Source organism: Loxodonta africana, chromosome 27 (genome assembly GCF_030014295.1).
Source record: "Loxodonta africana isolate mLoxAfr1 chromosome 27, mLoxAfr1.hap2, whole genome shotgun sequence".
NCBI lineage: Eukaryota > Metazoa > Chordata > Mammalia > Proboscidea > Elephantidae > Loxodonta > Loxodonta africana.
The window spans coordinates 35,977,442-35,993,115 of NC_087368.1; the positions used below are offsets into that span (position 1 = coordinate 35,977,442).

General features: G+C 41.5%; 1 protein-coding gene across 18 annotated transcripts in view; it reads left to right on the forward strand.

Annotated features, from left to right (window-relative positions):
• Positions 1 to 15,674, forward strand: part of GOLGA4 (golgin A4) — a 136,863-nt gene that overhangs the window by 25,067 nt on the left and 96,122 nt on the right. For 16 of the 18 annotated variants that reach the window (XM_064277473.1, XM_064277474.1, XM_064277472.1 and 13 more), the window contains 3 exons: positions 3,172 to 3,486; positions 6,587 to 6,634; positions 8,738 to 8,794. In XM_064277473.1, the coding sequence (XP_064133543.1) occupies positions 3,172 to 3,486; positions 6,587 to 6,634; positions 8,738 to 8,794 (420 nt within the window). Of the gene's footprint in view, positions 1 to 84; positions 175 to 3,171; positions 3,487 to 6,586; positions 6,635 to 8,737; positions 8,795 to 15,674 lie in introns of those variants that run through there. The other 2 variants (XM_064277481.1, XM_010595516.3) reach the window with 2 other exon arrangements.

The window sequence follows — 15,674 nt, forward strand, 5'->3', positions numbered from 1 at the left end:
ATGTGTTCATTACACTGTTTTCCAGATTTTCACAGACCAAACACACCTTTGTAACCAGCACCCAAAATGAAGCAGCAGAAATCACCTGCTCCCCAGAAGCCCCTGTTGCCCTCCCTTCCAGCCCTTCCCCTCACCTCCAGGGGTAACCACTATCCCGACTTCTAACACCGTAGGGTAATTTTGCCTGTTTTTGAGCTTTATGTAAATAGAAACACAAGTGGGTACTCTTGTTTCTGGCTTCTTTTGCTCAGTACTCTGTGAGATTCATCTACATTGTGGTTACAAGTCGGTTGTTGTCATCGCTGTCTAGCGTTCCGTTGAACAAACTGCAGTTTATTCTGCCGTCTATAGGCATCAACAGTATACTCACTGGTGCTCGATGCAGGTTCTAGTTTGACTTTTGTTGGACGTCTCCACACATTTCCATTGTGCACCTAGGTCAGTGAGTGTCCGTGTGTGTAGCTTTAGTAAATACTCACCAGTAGTTTCCCAAAGGGCATTGTACCACATCCTTGCCAACACCAGGTATTTTCCATAGTTTTAATTTTAGCTATCCTGGTGGATCTGTGGTGGTATCTCATTGTGCCTTTAATTTGTATTTGGGAAGGTAAGTGTTTTTGCCTGGGTATATTGTTTTCCTGAACAAAGCTGAGGAGTGGTGGAAAAAAAGAAGGGAAGATTGGATATTGAATGATAGCCACTATTTATTGAGTGTTCACCTTGAGCCAGGCATGGTTCCAAGTACTTCATGTGTATTAATGTATTACTCCTCACAGCTACCCTCTGAGGTGGGTGTGCCATTGCTATCCTCATTTTTCATATGATTAGACAGAGGCACAGAGAGGTTAGGTAAACTTGCCCGGAGTCATATAGCTGGTCAATAGTAGAGCTAAGACTTGAGTACGAGAAACCTGGCTTCATAGCCTGTGGTCTTAACTGTTACATCATATAAAAAAAATAGCAGTTAACATCATAAAACATCCACCTAAGCTCATGCATGATATTCTTTAATTAGTAAAAGTAAATTTGTTTTTTGAGTCAGTATCTTTTTTAGTCTCCTTTCTCTAATAGTAATAATTGCTAATGTTTTTTGAATGTTTGCCACATTGTAAGCACTTTACATATATTAACTCATTTGGTCCCTTTGGCAGCCTTACGAGGTGGGTGTAATTATCTGTTTTTTGAATGTTTGCTGCATTGTAAGCACTTTACATATATTAACTCATTCGGTCCCTTTGGCAGCCTTACCAGGTGGGTGTTACTATCACCGTCATCATCATTTTTATCATCCCCATTTTACAGAGGGGGAAAGAGGACTAGTGAGGTTGAGTAACTTGGTCAGGATCATATGGAATGTGCTGAGTCGCTACACTTCTGAACAGCAGACAGCAGTTAAGTCTATCAGCTCCTGCGAATACATCTCTCACATCCTTCAGTAGCTTCTTGCTTCCCTAAAATAACACAGCTATTTCTAGTATCATTCAGACTTGCGTCACTTGTTTGTCCTAGGGCAGTTTGCAGGAAGATTGTCTGCCGTGAACTGAAAAAGCCCTTTCGTCACAGGCAGAAAGTGGCTGGTGCTGGAGTGTCAGTAAAGTGGTTCTGAAAGCCTTCCGGCATGGGGGTCCTTCCCTCTATCCCCCACCTCCCCGATTGGGAAGGTCAAGCCAGCATGTTATGAAAAAATCAGAAAGCGCAGAAAAGAATAAAAATCACCTGAAATCGTGCTGCTCAGACACTGTTAACTTTTGATGTTTGCCCCTTACAGTCTAGGCCTCAGGGTTTTCGTGTGAACAGTATAAATTGAAGTGTGTGTAATTGCTTTAAATCAGAGTGAGTGTACAGAACACATCTTGCTTCATGGCCTTACTATTTTTCATTTAACAGTATGTCTCGAACCTCCTTCCGTAGACTGTAATTATATAATGTGTCCTCCAGAGGTGAGCATTTGGGTTGTTTCTAGTTTTTACTATTATAAACAGCTGGTGATAAAGCCCATTGTCCATATGGGGGTGGGCCGGGCCATGTTAACCCCTTTACTTACTCTCACCTTGCCTAATACTATTATTAGATTTCCGAAATCCATAAATAAAAGGTTCCTGCTTTGATTTTTAAAATTGCTGTGAAAGAATCCTTTTGTTTTCCCGTCATTTTTGCCTTTACGTGACTTCAGTTTTCTCTGAGCGATTCGTGCCTGACGTCCTTGAGACCTCACAGGTGACACTGTTGTTGCACTAATGAGAATGAGTTTCTAGCAAACACCTGTTCACTACTGACCACTGTGACCTGAACAAACTGATGCTCCTTAGAACAGTTTGTTGAATTATATTGTGTTATATTTTATTTTTATTATTCAAATTATTATGCATTGTTACTCAAGTTAATTAACAGGAAGCTCTTTTTGTCACTATTTCTGAATCGAAGCTCACTGATCTTGCAGAGAGACTCCAGCAGAGACCATTCCTCTGTCCTCCATGATCTGTTGTTAATGCTTATTTTTTATTTCCGGTAGACACAGTGGCATACAACAGAGCTGGGTGTCACTAGTCAACTGGTCTGTGCAGATAAAACCCATTTGAATTCAGTCACACACAACACACTTTATAGTTGTTAAAAAAAAAAACCAAGCCTGTTGCTGTTGAGTTAATTCTGACTCGTAGTGACCCTATAGGACAGAGTAGAACTGTACCATGGGGTTTCCGAGGAGCAGCTGGTGGATTTGAACTGCCGACCTTTTGGTTAGCAGCCAAACTCTTAACCACTGTGCCACCAGGGCTCCCGCTTTATGTAGCCACATTCTTAGGCCCTAGTGATACAGATGGACGCCGCCCTCAAGGATCTTACAATTTAGTGGCTGAATCCTCCCAGGTTACCTGTGAGGTTGGCTGGGCAGGTGCAGCTTTCTTCTATTTTATAGTTGTGCAAACTGAAGGAAGATGACTTGGTGAAGGTTATTCCACCGCTAGGTGGCAGACCTGGTCCTCTGACTCCAGGTCCAGCACTTTTCCAGAAACCACCAGGTGTCTTTTATTTTTCAGAAAACAATGTAGAACATCAGGAATATAAATTGAATTTGTTAGAGTTTAATAGGTTATACCTGATGATAGGTAATAATAGGAGTCTAAATGTGAGTACTTTAAACCCACATTTTCTGTTGGGTTTCGGTTGCAGCCAGGTGACACGCAATCTTTTGCACAGAAGCTCCAGCTCCGGGTACCTTCTGTGGAGTCTTTGTTCCGAAGTCCAATAACGGAGTCCCTATTCCGATCTTCCTCTAAAGAGTCCTTGGTACGAACGTCTTCCAGAGAGTCCCTGAATCGACTTGACCTGGACTTATCTCCTGCCACCTTTGATCCCCCCTCCGATATGGAGAGCGAGGCTGAAGACTCACTAGGGAATTCAGACAGTCTCAACAAAGAGCAGTTAATTCAACGGCTGCGAAGAATGGAACGGAGTTTAAGTAGCTACAGAGGAAAATACTCTGAGGTAAGAGCAAGACTCTTCTGCCTCTAGGAAAATGTCTGCCCTTTGTCCTCTGCTTCATACTACTCTGTTGCTTTTACTCCTGTGGTTGGCTACACTGTTGTTTCCTTAAACACCCTGGTTACTGACGATAGGTAGCCTGTGGCAGTATCTACATAAAGACTTCTGTGAAATAGAGGCCCTTTGGAAAGACTTGGTAAAATTTTGGACAAGGCTGTTACCTGTACCCTTGGGGTTCTCACATTCTGTGTGCCTTTCTTTCCTGGCCCTGTTCCCCAAGGTTGCTTGGAGACTCAGTGCAGAGTTTATCCCCTTGCCTACTCATATCATCCCAAGTGCTCTGACTCCAAAATGGCCTCTCTTGCCAACCAGATTCCCATTATCACTGACCCCAGATAGGTTTTAGGCAGCCTGATTACCTGACAATTTGGTTCACTCATAAAAACCAAACCAAACCAAACCCGTTGCTGTCGAGTGGATTCCGACTCATAGTGACCTAGCAGGACAGAGTAGAACTGCCCCGTAGGGTTTCCAAAGAGCACCTGGTAGATTTCAACGGCCGACCTTTGATTAGCAGCCGAACTCTTAACCACTACGCCCTGGTGCCTACATTTAAACTTTTGCCTCAGTGACTCTAACAGCTCACCCGCTTGAGATTGACATTGGCTGTTTGTTCTAAAGGAGGAAGGAGGAGTGCTCTGCCGTCTCTCTTTTCCATCCTTCAGTAGCTTGGCACTGTCCTTTCAGGCTGGATTGTATCCTTGCTCTGCCTGAACCCCCTCCCCAGCCTGTGTAGTTAAAACGGCTCTTACTCAGCAGAGCCTTTCTGGAACAAGTTGCCTATGCTTTTGGTTTGTTTTTAAAAACAATGCCCAGTGTTTTCATGTGTCTTACAGTTTGTCAGTCAGCGTCATAGTTAATGAATACTGAAGTTCAGGGTTATTTGTAAAGTTAGTCATAACTTATATTTCCAGTTATGACTGGAGTACGGCTAGTTTTATCCTACAGCTAAAAACAACAACAACAAAAAAGCCTGGATAAAATATACAGAATACCTGTTTAGGACTACAAAATTCTGACAAGAAAGGAAGGCATTACTGGGCTAAAGTCCACAGGCAGGCTGGAGCCCAGACATGGAGTGGAGCGTTAAAACCGCCTGACTCCTGAGGCACGTGCAGAATATGGCCATGTTTCCCTTGAAGATTTTATTGACTTATTTATATTTTCACTTAAGTTGATACTTACACGTTTGTTTAGATTTATGTTATTTTCACTAACGTGCCCATACTTTTAAATTTGAAGCAGGGACAGTAGTATAATTAGTATTTAAGTGTGCTAGACGCCGTGCATTTTATACTTACGATACCGTTTAATTTTGTGCCGCCCTGTGAAGAGGACGTCAGTTAGCCCTGCTCTGTGGAGGGCGGCACGGAGGCTCGGGGGGTTAAGGAAGTTGCGCGAGGTCCACAGGGAGTAGTTGGCAGAGTCAGGATTTGATTCTAGGACTTCATGGTATTTCTGCTATTCTCCGCACCTCAGGAAGAGTCAAGCAGCTTAATTAGGGATGAAAAGAGCCACATTGCTTTTGTCAAAAGGCCGGATGTGGCTGTGCAGCCTTTGTCCTCACCTGTCCTGACCACAGCGGGCGTCTAGGATGGAATAGTGCTGGACGTGACACCTGCTTGTTGGGTTACTTCTCCACACTGCCTCCGCCCCCTCCCCCCTTTCTGGTCACCGCCTGTCTCTCTGGCCTGAAGGTGGTAAGAAGGAGAGGGTCCAGGTCTTAGTTTTGTTGTTTGTTTTCTTATCTCTGTTGCTGAACTCACTTTGCATTGGTGTTTGCCTCTTGACTGAAGACATCAGTAGAGGTTTTTGAGGGCACACAGCAGCCATCTAAGAAATGTGTCAAGGCTCAGAATAGGGGGCTGCTTCACTTTTTAAAAGGAGCCCTGGTAGCGCAGTGGTTAAGCACTTGGCTGCTAACCAGAAGATCTGAGGTTCAAACCCACCAGCTGCTCCACGGGAGATGTGGTAATCTGCTTCCATAAAGATAACAACGTTGAAAACCCTGTGGGGCAGTTCTGCTCTGTCCTGTACGGTTGCTATGAGTCGGAATTGACTGGACAGCAGGGGATTCTGTTTCTAAAGCTGTATCCTGTCTCTTCAGAGACCCCTAGTGCTGCTGAAGTAGGGCCCGGATAATTCATTGAAACCGTATACTTCGCCGTCAGATGAGCCACGCTGTGTAACTTGTAGGTTTAACAGGGCTTATGCATAATTTCATCAAGTTGTGCTAGAATGTTTAAATGTCCTATTTAGGTGAATGGTGAAACATCTCTCTAGGTTCTGAATTACCAGTTTTCACCTCTTGGTTACGAGTTCATGTTCTCAGATTTTTATAGATCCTATAACCAGAGGAACTTTTAGAGATCAGTCCCATTGTCTGTTACAACCCAAAGCAAAAACTGCCCGGAAAGCTTGTTAAAACACAGATTCTTGTCTCTCTTCTCCCTGTCCCCCAATTCTGATTCAGTAAGTTCGAGGTGGGCCCCAAGAATTTCTGTTTCCAATAAGCTCGCCAGTGATGCTGCTACTGGTCTGCACCTACAGTGCGAGTAGGCGCCTGCCTTAGGCCAGGTGGGCTCTAACCTTACCTGTGAAGCGGGCGGCTACTGGGGTTGAAAGAGGTGTGTGTAAGGTGAGGAAACCTGCGGCTGCGGACTGAAGGGTCAGCAGTTCAGAAATGCCAGGCACTCCTTGGAAACTCCATGGGGCAGTTCTTCTCTGTCCTGTAGGGTCACTCTGAGTCGGCATCGGCTCGGCGGCACTGGGTTTGGGTTGGTTTTGGTGTAAAGTGAGGTCCCGTCAGCAGAGACAGCGCATCTTTATAGAGTCAGCGTACGTTTCACTTTTCAGAAATGCGTTTTCTGTGTTAGGTTCTGCTGCACACGCATTGTCTTATTTGCTCAGATTGTCTGTGAAGGGACTCTTCTGATTTACTTTTTGTCTTTCATTAAGAGATGTTTTAGAAAATTTAAAATAATTAACTTCATTTATTTAGGAATGATGAAAGTTATTATTGGTGACTTTTTCTTTGTTTTAGCTTGTTACAGCTTATCAGACTCTTCAGAGAGAGAAGAAAAAGCTACAAGTAAGTGATTTATTGGCTATGATATTGATTCATATATAATTTTAAAATTAGAAACAATCTTATATAAAATAACTTTTAATAATTCTAAATACGATCCAAGTTTTAACCCCACTTCACCATGACTGGATATTTTGATAAAGAGAGCGAGGGACCCTCAGGATTGCACCTCAGTCGGTGACGGGCTTCCTTGACGCATGGATTCCTGCAGTGTCTGAGAGGTTTGGGTTTAAGGCACGTTGGCCTCTTTTATGTGTTTCCTAGCGTCCCGGTCTGCAGGTTTCTTCCCTGTGTCAGTGGAGGAGGGTCGTCCAGCCTTCTGTGCTTTCCCTTCTACTTTGTAAATGACCGCAGGCGTCTCTGTTGTCATTATATCGAGGTCCAGACCCAAGCATCCTCTCTTTTAAGATAAGTGTTTTCTAGGGTCGCTGCCTGCAAAGCCCTTGGTTATGTATATGGGGAGAGGATGCTATGATAGCTCTCTGGGTGACCTGTCCTGGCCCTGCCACATGACCTGGTGGCCCGAGATTTCCCACCAGGTCTCCCAGGTGATAAGAGCTAAGGGGAAACGTCCATCCCCTTTCACACTGTGCCATCAGCTTGCTGTGTTATTCGTAAAATACAGCTTTAATTTTTAAAGTAAAAGTTATTGAGAATACGTTAGCTTTTTAAAGAAGCATATTACAAACCAAAGAGTTATTTGTAAAGTGAATTTTGGTAAATTAGTTCATTCCCCATGTGTATTATTCTTCATTGTTGTTAGATGATGAATCTGCCATAAATATCAATCTTCATTAAGTACAATATTCTGTTTCCAGGCTTTGGTCTGGGATCTGACCAGTTCTCTGTGGTAACAAGGGTTATTTGTGGCCGATTCAGTGTTCCCATTCTTCCATTACAAATGTGAGAAGTTATTACACATAGTTTTTTAGTTTGATAGTATTTTCTTACGTATGAGGCCTATGGAGATGGGAGGTGGTTCTCATTCAATCTGTTGTCTTATCAATATTCTATGAATTCATTCTCAAAGGGACACGTGGGTTACCTTGTGTGCGTCTGTGGATTGTCTCGGTTTTTATTTCTAGATGTACTTAAGTAACGCTGCCACTAGGAGGCGGTAGAGAATTGTGGTGTCATGGTCCCAAAATATAAAGGATGTTGGAAATAAAAATTCAGAGATTTGCACCAATTTCTATACATGTATAGAAATGCGTATGTGTGCATACCTAAAAACTTCCTTCTTAAATAGACATCTTTTTAAATAGATCCAGTGAAATTGAAATCGTAAGTATTGCCAACCCTATGTACCAATGCTGTTTGTACTTGCTAACGTTTATCGAGGTCTTACCATGTGTCAGGCATTTTGGTGTTTTCAGTCCTTACAGTTCTCTTGTGAGGGAGCTAAGCATCTCCTGGTTTTATCTAGGTGAGGAGACTGAGGAAGGGTGACTGGCATAGTTTGTGAGGGGAGGGAGGAGAGCCAGGATTTCTCTCCTGGCAGTTTGACTCCAGAGCGTGGGCTTGTAGCCACTACACTATAAGTGTTCTCAGCTCTCAGCTTGGCATCTTATTGATTTAAGAACCTGTTTTAGAAACCAAACAATGAAAACCTGTGTTCATGGCTTCGGGGAAGAAAAGCCTTTGCCTCTCATTTTATTTACTTACTGACCAGTTGACCAGTCAGTTCTGACTCACAGTGACCCTGTGTGTATCACAGTAGAACTGTGCTCCATAGGGTTTTCAGTGGCAGATTTTTTGAAAGTAGATCTCCAAACCTTTCTTCTGAGCACCTCTGGGTGGACGGAAACCTCCGACCTTTGGGTTAGCAGCCAAGCATGTTAACCATGTGCAGCCAATGTGTAGATATGTGTAACTACTACCACACCAGTGTACAGAATGGTTCTCTAACACCACGGTTTAATTTTTAACAGATTTTCAACACGGTCACATCTGTGACATACTCAGTCCCATCCTCTATCCTCAGGTTATTTTTGAGTAAGCAGTTGTAATATTTTAAAATAATATTTTTTATTTGACCTGCTTTGTATTACCATGTCATTACAGTTGTGTGAACCAGCTTTTTTCTCTCTTTTTTTTGAATTAAAGGGTATATTAAGTCAGAGTCAGGATAAAGCCCTTCGCAGAATTGCAGAATTAAGAGAGGTAAGTTTAAGTGATACTTTGACAATAGGAATGAAATCTCATATTTATCAAATCTACTGTATTTGCTGGGCAGTTTCATACGCCCTTCGTTAGTTAAAGTAATAACTAACTAACTTAGCTGTCTTAGTTATCTAGTGCTGCTATAACAGAAATACCACAAGTGGGTGACTTTAATAAACAGTATTCTTTTTATTGTGCTTTAAGTGAAAGTTTATAGTTCACGTTAGTTTCTCATACAAAAATTTATACACACATTGTTACTTGGCCCTAGCTGCTCTCCCTATAATGTGACAGCTTACTCCTTTCCACCGTGTATTTCCCACGTCCATTCAGCGAGCTCCTATCATTTTCTGCCTTCTCATCCCGCCCCCGGACAGGAGCTGCCCATTTAGTCTCATGCATCTACTTGAGCTAAAAAGCACGTTCTTCACAGGTAACAGTCTAATCTTTGTCTGAAGAGTTGGCTTCGGAAATGGTTTTAGTTTTGTGCTAACAGAGAGTCTGGGGGCCATGCCTTCTGGGGTCCTTCCAGTCCGAGTCAGACCGTTAAGTCTGATCTTTTTACTAGAATTTGAGTTCTGCACCCCACTTTTCTCCTGCTCGGTCAGTGACTCTCTGTTGTGTTCCCTGCCATGGAGGTCACTGGTGGTAGTTGGGCACCATCTAATTCTTCTGGTCTCAGGGTGATGAAGTCTCTGGTTTATGTGGCCCTTTCTGTCTCTTGGGCTCATATATAAATTTTTTTAAATAATTTTTATTGTGCTTTAAGTGAAAGTTTACAAATCAAGCCAGTCTCTCACACAAAAACCCATATACACCTTGCTACACACTCCCAGTTACTCTCCCCCTAATGAGACAGCCTGCTCTCTCCCTCCACTCTCTCCTTTCGTGTCCTTTTCGCCAGCTTCTAAGCCCCTCCACCCTCTCATCTCCCCTCCGGGCAGGAGATGCCAACATAGTCTCAAGTGTCCACCTGATCCAAGAAGCTCACTCCTCACCAGCATCCCTCTCCAACCCATTGTCCAGTCCAATCCATGTCTGAAGAGTTGGCTTCGGGAATGGTTCCTGTCCTGGGCCAACAGAAGGTCTGGGGGCCGTGACCGCCGGGATCCTTCTAGTCTCAGTCAGACCATTAAGTCTAGTCTTATGAGAATTTGGGGTCTGCATCCCACTGCTCTCCTGCTCCCTCAGGGGCTCTCTGTTGTGCTCCCTGTCAGGGCAGTTATTCTTGGGCTCATATTTGCCTTGTGTCTTTGGTGTTCTTCATTCTCCTTTGCTCCAGGTGGGTTGGGACCAAGTGATGGGTCTTAGATGGCCGCTTGCTAGCTTTTAAGACCCAGATGCCACTCACCTAAGTGGGATGCAGAACATTTTCTTAATAAACTTTGTTACTGACCTAGATGTCTCCTGAAACCATGGTCCCCAGACCCTAGCCCTGCTACCCTGTTCCTCAAAGTGTTTGGTTATATTCAGGAAACTTCTTAGCTTTTGGTTTAGTTCAGTTGTGCTGACTTTCCGTGTATTGTGTGTTGTCCTTCCCTTCACCTAAAATAATTTTTGTCCACTATCTAGTTAGTGAATACTCCTCTCCCTCCCTCCCCACCCTCATAACTATCAAAGAATGTTTTCTTCTGTGTTTAAACCTTTTCTTGAATTCTTATGATAGTGGTCTCATACAATATTTGTCCTTTTTAATAAACAGTAATGTATTTCCTCACAGTTTAGAAGGCTAGAAGTCCAAATTCAGGGTGCTGACTGTAAGGGAAGGCTGTCTCTGTCTGTCAGCTCTGGAAGAAGGTCCTTGTCTCTTTAGATTCTGCTTCCTAGTTCCTTGGACATCTTCATGTGTCTTGGCATCCATCTTACCGTATTTCTCCTCTCCTCAAACCCACTTCTGTTGATTTGACTCCAACTAATAGCAACCTCATAGGGCTTCCAAGACTGTAAACCTCTGCAGAAAGCAGACTGCCACATCCTTCTCCTACAGAGCCGCTGGTGGTTTCGAAAGGTTGGCAGTTGAACGCTTTAACCAGTGTGCCAGCAGGGCTCCTTAACTAAATAATATAACCCATAAAATCATGATTGCCACTTAATTAAATACAGAGTAGTGTAAGTTATGACATGTTTTCTTTTTTAGGGTTAAAGTCTGAATAGAAGTAACCCAAAGTCCTATTTGTACTTTATTGAGTTAGCTTAACATTGCATGTAATACCTTTATTTTGCTGTATTAAGATATTCAGCAGATGCTCTTTGGTGTCTTATTTCTTCCTACATGACCATGTGTGTGTGCATGAATGAAGTCATCAACATATGTCCTGGTGCTTCCTGGAGCAGACGAAACAAACCAACAGCTCTGCGTAGGCAAATGCTGTGTCTTATGTCAGCGTCTAGCATGTTAGACATTAGATATTTATCTTTAGGTAAAAAAGAAGAGGGGGCAGGCAAGATGATTTCTAGTAGATAACATGTAATTCTCTTTGCCTGATCTTGAATCTTGTAAGGCAGACATTACACAGAAGTTTCATGCTCTTAGGAAGACGTTGCAAATTATGAGCTCATCTAAGTAGATAGGGTTCTCTGATTCCCTGTTAAGCCAGCTAAATGGGAAATAAATTAAGTCGTTGCCTTAAGATATTTCTTCTTTCTCCGTCCTTCTGTTCACACATAAACCAAAACCAGACCCACTGCCGTCAAGTCGATTCTGAGTCATGGTGACCCCGTGTGTCTCAGAGTAGGACTGCCCTGTAGGGTTTCCAAGGCTATGTCCATCTTCACGGAAGCAGACTGCCACGTCTTTCTCCCACGGAACATCTGGTGGATTCAGACTGCTGACGTTTTGGTTAGAGCAGAGTGCTTTAGCCACTGCGCTACCCAGGCTCCATGCATAGGAGCGCACCCAGATGCAGTTCTTTATAGGCGGGTGCTGTTGTAAAGCTAGCTTCAGGGAGGGAGAGCTCCTGTTCTGCAGCCTGAAGTCACCGTGGGTGATGATCACAGCGGGTAATGTAGGACTGACATAAAAAGTAGTAAGTGCGATAGAGTTAGAGGTATCAGGTACGTTCCACTCACCAGAATTTTTCTCTAAGGAAATAATAAAAAAGACCTTGCAAAAAATTACGTATAAAAATGCTAATCCCGGCTGGGGGCCAAGATGGCGGACTAGGTGGATGCTACCGCGGATCCCTCTTGCAACAAAGACTCAGAAAAACAAGTGAATCGATCACATACATAACAATCTACGAACCCTAAACAACAAACACAGATTTAGAGACGGGGAACGAACAAATACGGGGAGGCAGCGATTGTTTTCAGAGCCTGGAGCCAGAGTACCAGTCAGCGGATTTTCTGGAAAAACTAGTTTCCCAGTGATGGCTCGGAGACAGCAGTCCATATCAAACCACATAAAGAAGCAGACCATGACAGCTTCTCCAACCCCCCAAACAAAAGAATCAAAATCTTTCCCAAATGAAGATACAATCCTGGAATTATCAGATACAGAATATAAAAAACTAATTTACAGAATGCTTCAAGACATCACAAATGAAATAAGGCAAACTGCAGAAAAAGCCAAGGAACACACCAATAAAACTGTTGAAGAACTGAAAAAGATTATTCAAGAACATAGTGGGAAAATTAATAAGTTGAAAGAATCCATAGAGAGACAGCATGTAGAAATCCAAAACATTAACAATAAAATTACAGAATTAGACAACACAGTAGGAAGTCAGAGGAGCAGACTTGAGCAATTAGAATGCAGACTGGGACATCTGGAGGACCAGGGAATCAACACCAACATAGCTGAAAAACAATCAGATAAAAGAATTAAAAAAAATGAAGAAACCCTAAGAATCATGTGGGACTCTATCAAGAAGGATAACTTGCATGTGATTGGAGTCCCAGAACAAGGAGGGGGGACAGAAAACACAGAGAAAATAGTTGAAGAACTCCTGACACAAAACTTCCCTGACATCATGAAAGACGAAAGGATATCTATTTAAGATGTTCATCGAACCCCATTTAAGATTGATCCAAAAAGAAAAACACCAAGACATATTATCATCAAACTCGCCAAAACCAAAGATAAAGAGAAAATTTTAAAAGCAGCCAGGGAGAAAAGAAAGGTTTCCTTCAAGGGAGAATCAATAAGAATATGTTCTGACTACTCAGCAGAAACCATGCAGGCAAGAAGGGAATGGGACGACATATACAGAGCACTGAAGGAGAAAAACTGCCAGCCAAGGATCATATATCCAGCAAAACTCTCTCTGAAATATGAAGGCGAAATTAAGATATTTACAGATAAACACAAGCTTAGAGAATTTGCAAAAACCAAACCAAAGCTACAAGAAATACTAAAGGATATTGTTTGGTCAGAAAACCAATAACATCAGATACCGGCACAATACAAGGTCACAAAACAGAATGTCCTGATATCAACTCAAATAGGGAAATCACAAAAACAAACAAATTAATATTAATTTAAAAAAATAATAATAAAAAATAATACACATAACAGGGAATCATGGAAGTCAATAGGTAAAAGATCACAATAATCAAAAAGAGGGACTAAATACAGCAGGCATTGAACTGCCAGATGGAGAGTGATACAAGGCGATATAGAACGATACAAGTTAGGTTTTTACTTAGAAAAATAGGGGTAAATAAAAAGATAACCACAAAAAGGTATAACAACTCCATAACTCAAGATAAAAACCAAGAAAAACGTAACGAATCAACTAACATAAAGTCAAACACTATGAAAATGAGGATCTCACAGTTTACTAAGAAAAACGTCTCAGCACAAAAAAGTATGTGGAAAAATGAAATTGCCAACAACACACATGAAAAGGCATCAAAATGACAACACTAAAAACTTATTTATCTATAATTACGCTGAATGTAAATGGACTAAATGCACCAATAAAGAGACAGAGAGTCACGGACTGGATAAAGAAACACGATCCATCTATATGCTGCCTACAAGAGACACACCTTAGACTTAGAGACACAAACAAACTAAAACTCAAAGGATGGAAAAAAATATATCAAGCAAACAATAAGCAAAAAAGAAGAGGAGTAGCAATATTAATTTCTGACAAAATAGACTTTAGACTTAAATCCACAACAAAGGATAAAGAAAGACACTATATAATGATAAAAGGGACAATTGATCAGGAAGACATAACCATATTAAATATTTATGCACCCAATGACAGGGCTGCAAGATACATAAATCAAATTTTAACAATTGAAAAGTGAGATAGACACCTCCACAATTATAGTAGGAGACTTCAACACACCACTTTCGGAGAAGGACAGGACATCCAGTAAGAAGCTCAATAGAGACACGGAAGACCTAATTACAACAATCAACCAACTTGACCTCATTGACTTATACAGAACTCTCCACCCAACTGCTGCAAAGTATACTGTTTTTTCTAGCACACATGGAACATTCTCTAGAATAGACCACATATTAGTTCATAAAACAAACCTTTGCAGAGTCCAAAACATCGAAATACTACAAAGCATCTTCTCAGACCACAAGGCAATAAAACTAGAAATCAATAACAGAAAAACTAGGGAAAAGAAATCAAATACTTGGAAAATGAACAGTACCCTCCTGAAAAAAGACTGGGTTATAGAAGACATCAAGGAGGGAATAAGGAAACTCATAGAATGCAACGAGAATGAAAATACTTCCTATCAAAACCTCTGGGACACAGCAAAAGCAGTGCTCAGAGTCCAATTTATATCGATAAATGCACACATACAAAAAGAAGAAAGAGCCAAAAGCAGAGAACTGTCCCTACAACTTGAACAAATAGAAAGTGAGCAACAAAAGAACCCATCAGGCACCAGAAGAAAGCAAATAATAAAAATTACAGCTGAACTAAATGAATTAGAGAACAGAAAAACAATCGAAAGAATTAACAAAGCCAAAAGCTGGTTCTTTGAAAAAATTAACAAAATTGATAAACCATTGGCTAGACTGACTAAAGAAATACAGGAAAGGAAACAAATAACCCGAATAAGAAACGAGAAGGACCACATCACAACAGAACCAAATGAAATTAAAAGAATCATTTCAGATTACTACGAAAAATTGTACTCCAACAGATTTGAAAACCTAGAAGAAATGGATGAATTCTTGGAAAAACACTACCTACCTAAACTAACACATTCAGAAGTAGAACAACTAAATAGACCCATAACAAAAAAAGAGATTGAAACGGTAATCAAAAAACTTCCAACAAAAAAAAGCCCCGGCCCGGACGGCTTCACTGCAGAGTTCTACCAAACTTTCAGAGAAGAGTTAACACCACTACTACTGAAGGTATTTCAAAGCATAGAAAAGGACGGGATACTACCCAACTCCTTCTATGAAGCCACCATCTCCCTGATACCAAAACCAGGTAAAGACATTCCAAAAAAGGAAAATTACAGACCTATATCCCTCATGAACATAGATGCAAAAATCCTCAACAAAATTCTAGCCAATAGAATCCAACAACACATCAAAAAAATAATTCACCACGATCAAGTGGGATTTATACCAGGTATGCAAGGCGGGTTTAATATCAGAAAAACCATTAATGTAATCCATCACATAAATAAAACAAAAGATAAAAACCACATGATCTTACCAATTGATGCAGAAAAGGCATTTGACAAAGTCCAACACCCATTTATGATAAAAACTCTTACCAAAATAGGAATTGAAGGAAAATTCCTCAACACAATAAAGGGCATCTATGCAAAGCAAAATTTTTTTTTTTTTTTTTTATGCAAAGCCAACAGCCAACATCACTCTAAATGGAGAGAACCTGAAAGCATTTCCCTTGAGAACGGGAACCAGACAAGGATGCCCTTTATCACC